This window comes from Thalia democratica, unplaced genomic scaffold, assembly GCF_965202585.1.
Source record: "Thalia democratica unplaced genomic scaffold, ktThaDemo2.hap1.1 HAP1_SCAFFOLD_1032, whole genome shotgun sequence".
Taxonomy (NCBI): domain Eukaryota; kingdom Metazoa; phylum Chordata; class Thaliacea; order Salpida; family Salpidae; genus Thalia; species Thalia democratica.
The window spans coordinates 27,883-38,760 of record NW_028139961.1 but is presented as its reverse complement, the minus strand read 5'-3'; the positions used below and the strand labels follow the sequence as shown (position 1 = coordinate 38,760).

The window sequence follows — 10,878 nt, the reverse complement described above, 5'->3', positions numbered from 1 at the left end:
CACGTTCAAAGTTCGCGCTGAAGACACAAAAGCAGTAACTCTTAAGGAGTGCTCTGTTGAAAATGTGCCTGTCACAAGTAAGAATTGCATAACTTAGTTTTTTTCTAACATGATATTTTGATAACTGTAGTTTGACTGCAAAATTTTAAAACGTTGAGTTGTTTGATATTGTGTTTTTTCAAAGTTTTGTTTGTTGACTATTTAAAAACAGTATCATACTGTAAAATTAAAACAATATAGATATAATATATATTTATATAACATTTATGTTTGGTAATAAAAATCAACGTAACTATCATAGAAATAATATTATACACATCATATTGTGGTTGTAATAAGAAAAAAAAATATTAAAGTGGAAACACCTTGATTATTTTATGATGTTTTCCTTGTTTTTTTCATTATCTATATACTTTGTAAGGTGGTGTGTCGATTTGTTAAAATTTGTACAAGTGCAAAAAATTTTACAAAACTTGTTACAAGTATGTGCTTTGAAACTTTCAAACTGATCAAGTCTTAAGGTTATAGAACTTTTAGTTTAGATGTATGATATATTTTTTGTCATAAAATAGTTTTAATTAAATATATTAAGACCAAGTTATAAATCATATATTTTTTAATTTCAACTCTTAATTATTTATATAGATTTGAGATTAATATTTAATTAGTTTTAGAACTTTTTTATCAAACAATACAGTGTAGAATTGATTGTGTAGTTGATTAATTTAAAATTCTAAGCAAATAAAAGTTTTTTAAATGTTATCTGTAAATTTATCCTTTTTCGCTTTGATTTTTTGTAGAAAGTTAAATAGTACACCAAATAAGTATTAATTTGTTTTTATAAACTTGCAAGACTTGCTTTTTAACTGAAAATAACAGGTATTTATTTATAAGTAAAACTTAGTTTAAAAGCTTAAATTTCTTTTTTATTCCTTATACTTCAATAACATAACAACCTATTTGATTATTTTTAGATATGTTAAATTTTGTTTTTGGCTGTGTAAAAAATAACTACTTTAATTTTTCTATGAGTAAAGTATGATTTTTAATTTTAATATTAAGTTTTTTGAGAGAAAATTGCAATAAACAAGTTAAGTTTAATTACTTTAAAAAGACTTGACTATTTTCTATTCTCAAAATGCTGTTTACTATTTTGGTATTTTTATTTTTTTAGACATCAATTTCCTTTAAACTTTCAGATCAACTTTTACTAATAAATATGTAAAAGTAATAGTTTTTACCTCAAATTCACATAAGAAAATTAAGTAACTTATTAGTTTTTATTTCTCCAGCAGTAGAAGTAGAAGTTTTGTTCTCTAAAAAACTTATACAAAGCTGGTAAAGTGTTTGACTATTGTTTACTTTATTAATACTAACATATACACACATGACTTGAGCAGGAAGTTTCTTTATGATTTTGCTTTTAATTTCATTAAAAATATTATTTCAGTTTATAAACATAACAATAGTTAAGCGCATTTTGCACAAAGATTATTTCATAAAATGAATTTGTTGCAGTTACAAGTTATCGTAAAAGTATGTGCTACTATTGTAGATAACTGTTTAAATCTTGTTCCTTTCTATACTTTTAACTTTGAAACTGATGTTAAAAAACATAATGTATTAATAAGAATTAGTTTTTATATCTGTGAAAACAGCTGAATAAAAATAGTGATCTATGTTTTCTAAAAGAATATTAAAAGATTTGAACTATTTAAATTTTGATAATGTTGCTTATTATGTTAAGTTTAATTAGAAACTTTTTTTTTGCCAAATAGTTATTGAAAAAAAAAAGAGTATCTCTTAAATTTTTTTTTACAAACTTATTTAAGTAAGTTAGTTTAACTACAGCTAAAGTTTTGTTTTAATTTTCATAATGTTTTTTATTTCTTTCATTCACTTGAAATATAAACCTTATTGACTGTGGCAGTGCAGCCCATAGTTTCAAATCAAAGGTAAACTTTTACGCTTACTTTCAAAGATGCGTTTAAATTTGAAACAAATGTGAATTGTCTGGTTTTATTTGAATTTATCAAATCTAAAAATAAAAATTCACAAAATTTATTTGTTTTGTTTTTTTGTGTTTATAATGAATAGAAATGACCTCAACGTACACTATACTAATGTTTCCTTATACCTTTAGTTGCAGTTTTATCCAAGGCCTTTAAAAAATTTTGAACCAATCGTTCTAAACATTTAATTTTGATTAAAATATAGGTCTAGCAAATTTTTGTTTATTTTAAAGTTTTTAGTTAGTACAAAGTTCATAGGTTAATTTTAATGTTGTTATGATGTAAAATTGCACGAAATGTTTACCTAGAACACCATATTTTTAAGTATATCGTGAAGCATATAAATTTTGAAAACTTAACTATATTAATTGAACTTTGCCTTTAGTTGTTTGTAATTTTATTACTGTTTTGTTTTTTTGTTGGTTAAACTTAGTTGGTATTGTATTCACTTGTTTTACAGCTTATAAAACAGAAAGTAGTCTATTAGATCATGAAAAAATAAAAGATTAAGTTTCACTTAGATGATTAAGATAATAAGAAATTCAAACTAAACCTATAATAAAATTACCATTGTCGTGAACAAATTTATTTTAATTTGCTTTAATTGTACTTTGTTATGGATTGTTATTAAAAATTAAGTTTTTGTTATAACCTTAAAAACTGGTAGTTTAGAGAACCTTCTTTTAAACCTTATCTATCTTATACTTTTAATTACTCTAACTTGTAAAATTTACACATAGTTTTACGGATTTGATTTTCTCTCAAAGTAATTTGTTTCTCTAGATGTAGTTTGTGTCTTTTAATCCTACTTTATAAATATATTTTTGTAGAACATCGTTATATACTTATATAAATAATTAAAGTTAACTTAAACATAAATGAAAATGGGTCACAAATGCACAGAGCGTCACTTTTTCACGAGCTTCAACTGTTGTGATTAATAACTTTATAAAATGTTAATTTTTTAGTTTTGTTTTTTAATATAGAAAAAGTAGTTAGTTTATTCATTTTAAAATTGGAGTTTTTGACAAAGTAAGTGACGCTCCGTGATTTTCTTACTTCATTACCAGCACAAGTATTAAAAATAATAGAATAAAATATTTATTTCACCTTTTTAGATAAGAACCTCGTGACTTAGATAACTAACTCGTAAAATTTAATAAAACTTTTTAACGCTTGAGCAACATTTATAACAAAGTTTAATAAACATTTCAGCAAGTTTAAAACTCAATACAAAAAAACCTTATAAATTTTAAGTGAACTTCAAGTATAAACAAATGAATAAAATTATACAAAACAGAACTGTAGTTGTACAAAAAAAATTTCAGCATGCCCGACCGACGTCAACGATCAAGTGAGCGCCGAGTCGACGTCCAGTTACGGCGGGGAAAGCAAACTGGCTTGCAAGCAGCAGGGCGCCTACCCGTTCAAAAACCAGCAGCCCCTCACCGCCGCCGTGAAGTGCCGGGCCGACGCCAAGTTCGACGCCGACGGAGTTGAATGTTGGACAGGTTAAAACTCGTAGTTGTACTTTTTCATCAAAGCGTGGTTGTAAACAGTTCGTTGTGATCAAGTTTTAGCTGATATGTTTGTAAAGTTGTTTTTTCACAACGCGTTAAGTACCAGGAAGCTTAGGAATTTTTGTGCGCATATTTATCACTTTTAAGCCTTGCTTAACTAAAATTTATAAAGTACATCATAAATTTGAAAATATTCTCAGAGCAAAACTATTTAGAAAATAAAAAATATAAGGCAGGAGGTAGTGTGGTGCCTATGGTAGATTTCCATGATTGATATTGACAGTAATGGGTTTGGAGCAGATATGTTAAAAAGCTCTGCTTTATTTACTCGAGCGTGAAATTACTAACTTAAAACAAACCAAAGTTTATACGCTTCATTGCTGAATTACCATAGTAACTATTAGCATTTTACCAACTCTGGTTTGGAGAGTACTTACCAGTTTTTAAGTTAAATATATTACATTTTTAATATATAAAATATCAATCTTGAATTTATTTTTTTACCATCAAACTAGCTGAAAACAGTGTTTATCAGTAAATGGTGTGTAGCTCAATGACCACTCTACACTATTCCATTGACCATACTTAAGACCGTAACGTTTATTTTCTTGCTTTTCTTAATTGTTTCAAAAAATTAACATTATAAATTTAATCAATATTATTTTAATAATTTGTAAAAAAAGTTTTTAGTTTATTTTTTGTTAATTATACTATACGTTTGTAATTATATACTTATTTGGTTGTATACTATCTCCTTTTTAATATCAAAAACAAAAATTATCAGGTAGAATAAAATTTTCAACTCATCTATTAGCATAGTCAGTGAACTTGAAATGCAAAAAAGTAATTAATTTTATAGTTTAAATTTTAACATTTGAAGCACTCAACTTAAACCATAAGTTTTATATCTTCAACAAAATGTTTTTATGTTCGACTTATGTAAGTTATTTTTTTATGTGTAATGAAAAAAATAGTTTCAACTGGTTTTATGTTGCTTGATAAAAACAGCCTCTTGGAATTTACAAACACCAAAAGGTGTATAATATTCATAAATAAAAAATCCTCAAGTTATAAAGAAAGTTTACTTGAGTTTTTCAATTGTGCCACCTCAAAGCCAGCAGCGAACTAAAAAACACTTTGAATAAAAACGCTCTTTTTATGCAGCACCCAAATCGACACTGGTGGGAAATGTGAAGTACAAAGTTGGTGAAAGCATGAATTTGAAGTGCAGCCACGTTGATGTCGTGCCGAAAGTTGATCAAGTCAAGTATGTGTACTATAAAGGCGACGACCAAAAAGAGGAAACAATTTTGAATGTTGATCGGGTTTGACATTGTCTTTTTTTTGTGTTTGTGTCATCAGAGGGCTTTAGACGATTCAGATGAGTCTATTTGTATATTAAAATTATAACTTTTACTCGTTTGTGTTTAATAGTAGAAGGTTTTCATATACTTATAAACACTACTCATTTAAAAATAAAAGCAAAAGTATATTTTTTAAATTTAGTCCTTTCTGTTTAAACGAAATACTACTTAAACTGAAACATTTCGAACAAAGTATTGCCTAAAAGTATAAAACTCTTTTTTTTATTTGGCCAATATTTTTAAACTTTCTATCAACACTTAATTGATTAAAGTGTGGTTAATAATCATCTACAAAAATCACAAAAATAAACAAGTACAAAACCAAAAAAGCTCGTAGAAACTATCACCTCAAAATGATTCAACGAGCTCAGTAATTAATTTGTTCAGGTTGGTGGTTACAACTTGACAACAAAAGTGGCTAATGGCAGAAGCGACCAAACTGTTACCTGCCAAGCTCTCAATTTGGTCAACAAAAACAAAATGTACAAAGACACGGGTCTTTCTCAATCGCAAACTCTCGTCATACTTCGTACGTTTGTTGCAGTTTTTTTCAGCAACTTAAAACCTTTAAAATTCAATAGTTTTTTAATTGTAGCTTTTAACTTGGGTTTCAAAGTTTATTGCTTACGACATTATGTGATTGGTGGTTTTTTTTATGACTGCGCTTGCATTTCAACTAAAATTAAAATTAAGTTTTCTGAAATGTATACTATTTAATTATTCATAACTGTGCATGTGTATGCTCTTAAAACTCATTGCAACATATTTATTATAAATATATATTTTAAAAATATAATTTTGTAAAAAAAAGTAGCATTGTGTACTTTTATGTCATTTCAAGTAAGATGTGACATAAAAATAATCATAAAACGCTTTATAGTTTAACCGAAACTATAAGCTTAAAACACTATTAGTTTAATTGTCAACAGAGAAACCGACCTTGTTGCAATCAACCAATGAATGTACAATAAGAAGAAGTTCATCTGAAAAATCATGCCACCAAGTAGTGCATTCGAACCCGCTCGTTGAAAAAGCCACTTTAGTGTCCGGTTCGTTTTATATGAAAGACGTTGTTATTTTATCTAATTTTATATGACCCGAACTGTTACATGATGATTATATTTGATTATCCTTTTTAAGTTTTCTTTGTAGTGGTTTATAATGTTCTTATAATGTTAATTCATAGTTTAGTTTGTATTTATTTTTGTAGGTATTTTAGTTTTTATCAATGACTGTGTGTAATTTACACGTATCTTGCAACATAACAATGTTTAAACAATCTTACAGGAAACACAAGTACTGATATACTGCCAAACAGCAATGTTGGATTTAATCAGACTTTCTCGCTTGCATTTTCAGACTTTAAAGTGAGATGTTTTGTTTAATATTTATTGTTTTTTCAAATAAGTTTTTTTCGTGAAAATACAGATAAAAAATATGATGATTATAGAATTTTTCATAATAAATCGTTTTCATGTATATAATTATTATAGGTTATTAGTTTGCTGTTTAATTAAATGAACAAATTCAAAGTACTTAAATTTTTTAAAATGTTAAGTTAGTAGTAGTGCTTGAAAAAACAGTTTTGGTTTGATTTGTTTAAGTATTCATTTCGTTTTGTTGTATTAGTCAGTAAGTGATACACTTTGTTTTCTACTTAACTAAAAAAAGTTAGATAATAAAATAAACTAATAAAAAGTTGGTAACTGTTTCATATTTTTTCCAAATTAAACGATTTTTTTTAGATATTTAAGACTTGAAATTAATATATCTTTCTGTTAAAATAGTGCTTTTGTAACTGTTTTTAAGAGTGTAAAAAATCAAAATACTAACTACTATCAGGTAAAATTGTTGAGAAAATTGATGCAATTCATCATTAACATACTTCTAAACTATGAGCTATGTTTCTCCTATGACTAATGTTTGAAAACTTAATCAAATTTATTAATGTTTTAAATTATTTTTTTATTTAAGTCGATGAACATTAAGATGAAAATTATAAAATTTATAAACATAAAGATTTAAATATAATATTAGAAGTTTAAAATCTTTTAAAGAGAATTTCACTCATTAAGGATTTAAATAAAAAAGATTTCCCAACTTGCTATAATTGTGTACAACTTAGCTTAAACTAATTTGAAATAGATATTATAAAAGTTTGTACTCACAGAATGAAAACGGTAGTTACAAGTTGAGCATGGAAAACTCTGAATTTCCAGGCGAAGTTTTATCTATTGATCTGAATATTACTGTAATAGATGATGGTATGTTTATTAATTGCTTACAACAAAACGATAATGCTTTGGCTTGCTCTTAGAATTTATTTAGATAAGTAGACTGGCAAAATTTTTTAGCACGATGTACATAAAATGAAAGATTTTTTTTTGGTGATTTTTCACCATGTACAAATTAAAATATTAAAAAATATACGTTTTATTTTAAACATTTTAAAGCATTGATAAGTTTAAAAATTATTGAAAAATATTCATTCTAAAACTGTTAAAGTGTTTTGTTTCAAAACATACTTACTTTAGGTTGTAAGTGAAAAAAAGTTCTTCTATTTTAGATTAAATATTTTTTAAGCGTTTTGTTACTCACACGTCATAATACACTTGGTATTTGTTTTCAAAATCGGTGGTGCACATAATTCACTCATTACATTTTTGTTAACATTCAACTTTGTAATCACACTTGCATCAGTTGGTAATTTGCATTGCTTGAGTAATGTTGCTGTACATTTGCTCAATTGATTGCGTTCAGTTTAGTGGCATGCAACGCTTTTAACAGGTGCACCAGCAGTAGTACCAACTAAAGACGGCAGGAATAACAAAAAAGACGCCACCACAAGTAGTTTATGCGTTTAATACATAATAATACTGATATTATTTCAAGAAAAATTATAAGGCTAGTTAATGTGAATGGTACAAATATTGAAAAACTATTAAGTATGTTAATTAACTTCTATCATTGAAACTTTTTTAGTTAAAATATACTGAAGTTTTTAAATGGTTTTCGTTTGTTAAAATTTTTAAAGTATGAAATAATAAGGTATTTTTAACTAATTCTTTCAAAAAGTAATTTTAGACAATAAAATTTAAAAAAACATTAGTTTTATGAATTTCAAAGAACTTGTTTGGTTTTGTCTAAAAATAAAACTCGATGTATTTAATTAAATTTGCGTATTAGCTTACTGGTTCAAATTTTAAATTAAAATAAAACTTTTTCAACTGTGAACAGCATAAAAGTAAAAAACTTTTCTAATAAAAATAATAAATACTAATCAAAATAATCATAAATGCTAAATTAATGTTAGTTGTTTTATAAATAAAAATGATAAGTATATACAGAAATAACTATAAGTAGTTTTAAAACTCATAGCTTAAAAATACTTGCTATATAACAACACAGAAAAAACTGCTGAAGTTATAGAAGAAATTACAATTTTTAAGAATATTCCACTAGAAACAACAAGTTAATAATAAAATTGCATGAACATTGTTTAGTAATATTGTTTTAAATCATAGTTTTTTTTTCAGAAAATAACTCTTAAAACATTAGTTTTTTTTATTTTTTGGTTTAGTTGGCTTGTTTTAAGTTTTTTAAAATTAAGTCTCGTAAGTTAGCATTATTGGTTTCTAAGAAGGCTGATAGGCTTTATGGTTGGCTAGCATTTACTTTTTAGAATAACTGCTTATTTGCAAGATAGAACAACAATTACTTTGTTATTAAACTGCTAAAATTGTTATCAAAATATAGTTTAAATTAACTTAATTTAAAGATCTCTTAAACAAGTTAATTTTTAAAAAATAACAAAATATTTCTAATTAAATTGTTTTTACGGCGCTTTTATATAATCTATTATAAAAGATGAATTTACAAATTAAAAGCTATTGATTATACTTAAATTAAGTAATAGAACATATTCTCCGAAATTTCTAATGCACTACTAATTAAAAGCCTTTAATATTTTTTAGTTACTGCCCAAAATATTAAAGGTTTAAATTCTAATTAAAAATTAAAACAGCGTGTTTTTGTTTAAAATTAAAATTATTGTGAGTAATTTTTTCATTCTATTGTGTGTTTTATTAATTGTGCATTTTGTAACCTTCTAAAAATTATGTTTTGTTGTAGAAAATAAAAGTTTATATTTTTTTCTACAGTAAGAAGCTAAACTTTTCTTAAAACTGAAAACAATTATTCTTGTTTGTTAACAATATCAATTTAAATTTTGTCACAATCTTTGTCTCAAAAAATTGGTATATAATTTTTTTTACCAATTTAGACTTAGCTCACATTATAATATTTAATTTTAAAAAATTGCTTTAAGAGTGCACAAAGCTTTAAGTTGGAAACAATTAAAGAGTAGTGTCTATTTTATCTAGTATGAATATTACAAAAGTTTGTAATTTTTGGTATCAAAAATTACCAAAATCCTCCACGAACAGTTTAAATGTTAAGCGTTTAAAAATTTAAAAGCTAATGTAAGTATTATGATAGTTTATACAACAATTGATAAATTTTACTTCTCAGGCGCCCCACCAAGTGCCGGAAGCTCATCAACTTCAACGGTTCTTCTCGCAGTTTTGCTGCCGCTGCTGGCCGTCATGGTTGGTGTTGCGTTGTTTTTCTATTTGAATAAGCTCTATTGCTTTAAGCAAGACGACGATCATGTTAGAAATGACGAGGAATTAGACACCATGATGCGTAACGAAGGCACTAATGTTTAAATGAACTTTTTCTTAACTTACAATAGTTACTTTTGCCGGTATGTAAGTGCACGCTTTTCAGCTGACAAAAAGGAACACTGTGTGCTATGATGTATATTTTTATATGGAAAATTGCCCTTTTTGAGGTAGTAAATTTTTAATTAGGCACTAAAACACTCAATTTTTGAGGGTTAATTTATTATATGACAGTTCTTTTAAATTATTCTACGACGCGAACAGATTAAAAACTAAAAAAGTTAAATTCACTTTAAAGTTTTGTTCTTTACATATCTAAAAGTGCTATAATATGTACATAAAATTTTTAAGTTTTGCTTTAAAATTTACACTTTAATGCTTTTCTTAATTTAAGCACTAAATATATTAAAAGAATTTAAATTTTTCTATAAATTAATGAGATTTAAACATTTCCAGATATTTGATGGGGATTAAATGTAGTATTTGAAGTTTATTTTTATCAATATGTTTTACAGGCACTCCAATAATAAAAGTTTATTTGATTATAATCAGGTCAGTTAAATGAGCATGTGTTGATAATGTTGGTTATTTATTGGTGTTTTGATATGTGTCTGTTCTGTTTATATTTTTTGCATTGATTATAAATATTGTGTCTTAAATCAAAAATGTCTGTCTAACTTTCTAAAGCTGTTTTTCTATTAACATTCCATTTCTTACACTTTTAGATTTTCAATCGTTTTATAAGTATAAAATACACACGTTTTTAATTATTATATTTCTTGCTTGCCCTTTTATTATATTAGTTAAAGTTTGCCTTTTTCGAATGAAATTTCAATTTTTGTATGTCGCATGACAATGTTATAAAAACTATCTGTACACATTAAAACTTTATTGGTGTTTTGAAGAATCTTCAAAAATTGCTTATATACATAAATTGTATTTTTACTTTTGCGATCGTTGAATTGTTATACTTGATATGAATGTTTAATAAACAGTTTAGTATTTTTGTATAAGTACATAATCTAATTATTTAAGTTAAAAATATCAGTAATTCAATATAAATGTTAATTCTACAATTCTAATTTTTTATTTGTTTTATTCAAAAAGTCTGTTAAGTTTTTGAGATTTCTCAAACTAAGTATTGAAAACAAAAAATACATTTGTACTAGCTTTCAACATGCTTAACTGTACTAAAAGCACAAACGTTAAATAGTTTGGAATTACAATTTTTTAAGTTGTAAGACAAAGTTTTTTAGATGTTTAAATTGAGTTAATATATTTGACATACAGTTACTAATAA

The 10,878-nt window shown here is 25.5% G+C and overlaps 1 protein-coding gene across 1 annotated transcript; it reads left to right on the top strand.

The window, feature by feature from the left end:
• Window positions 1–34: 34 nt before the first annotated feature.
• Window positions 35–9,898, top strand: LOC145847681 (uncharacterized). The gene is made up of 8 exons (XM_082953669.1): window positions 35–77; window positions 3,341–3,523; window positions 4,697–4,857; window positions 5,284–5,425; window positions 5,826–5,945; window positions 6,184–6,263; window positions 7,067–7,160; window positions 9,427–9,898. The coding sequence occupies exons 3-8, from the start codon at window positions 4,747–4,749 to the stop codon at window positions 9,621–9,623; spliced, it is 744 nt and encodes a 247-aa protein (XP_082809795.1). The 5' UTR covers window positions 35–77; window positions 3,341–3,523; window positions 4,697–4,746; the 3' UTR covers window positions 9,624–9,898.
• The last annotated feature ends 980 nt before the right edge of the window (window positions 9,899–10,878 follow it).

Coding starts and splice junctions, on each gene's coding strand:
- LOC145847681 (XM_082953669.1), top strand. CDS start 4,747: ATGAATTTGAAGTGCAGCCACGTTGATGTCGTGCCGAAAGTTGATCAA. Junction 4,858..5,283: donor CAATTTTGAATGTTGATCGG/GTTTGACATTGT, acceptor TAATTTGTTCAG/GTTGGTGGTTACAACTTGAC. Junction 7,161..9,426: donor TATTACTGTAATAGATGATG/GTATGTTTATTA, acceptor TTTACTTCTCAG/GCGCCCCACCAAGTGCCGGA.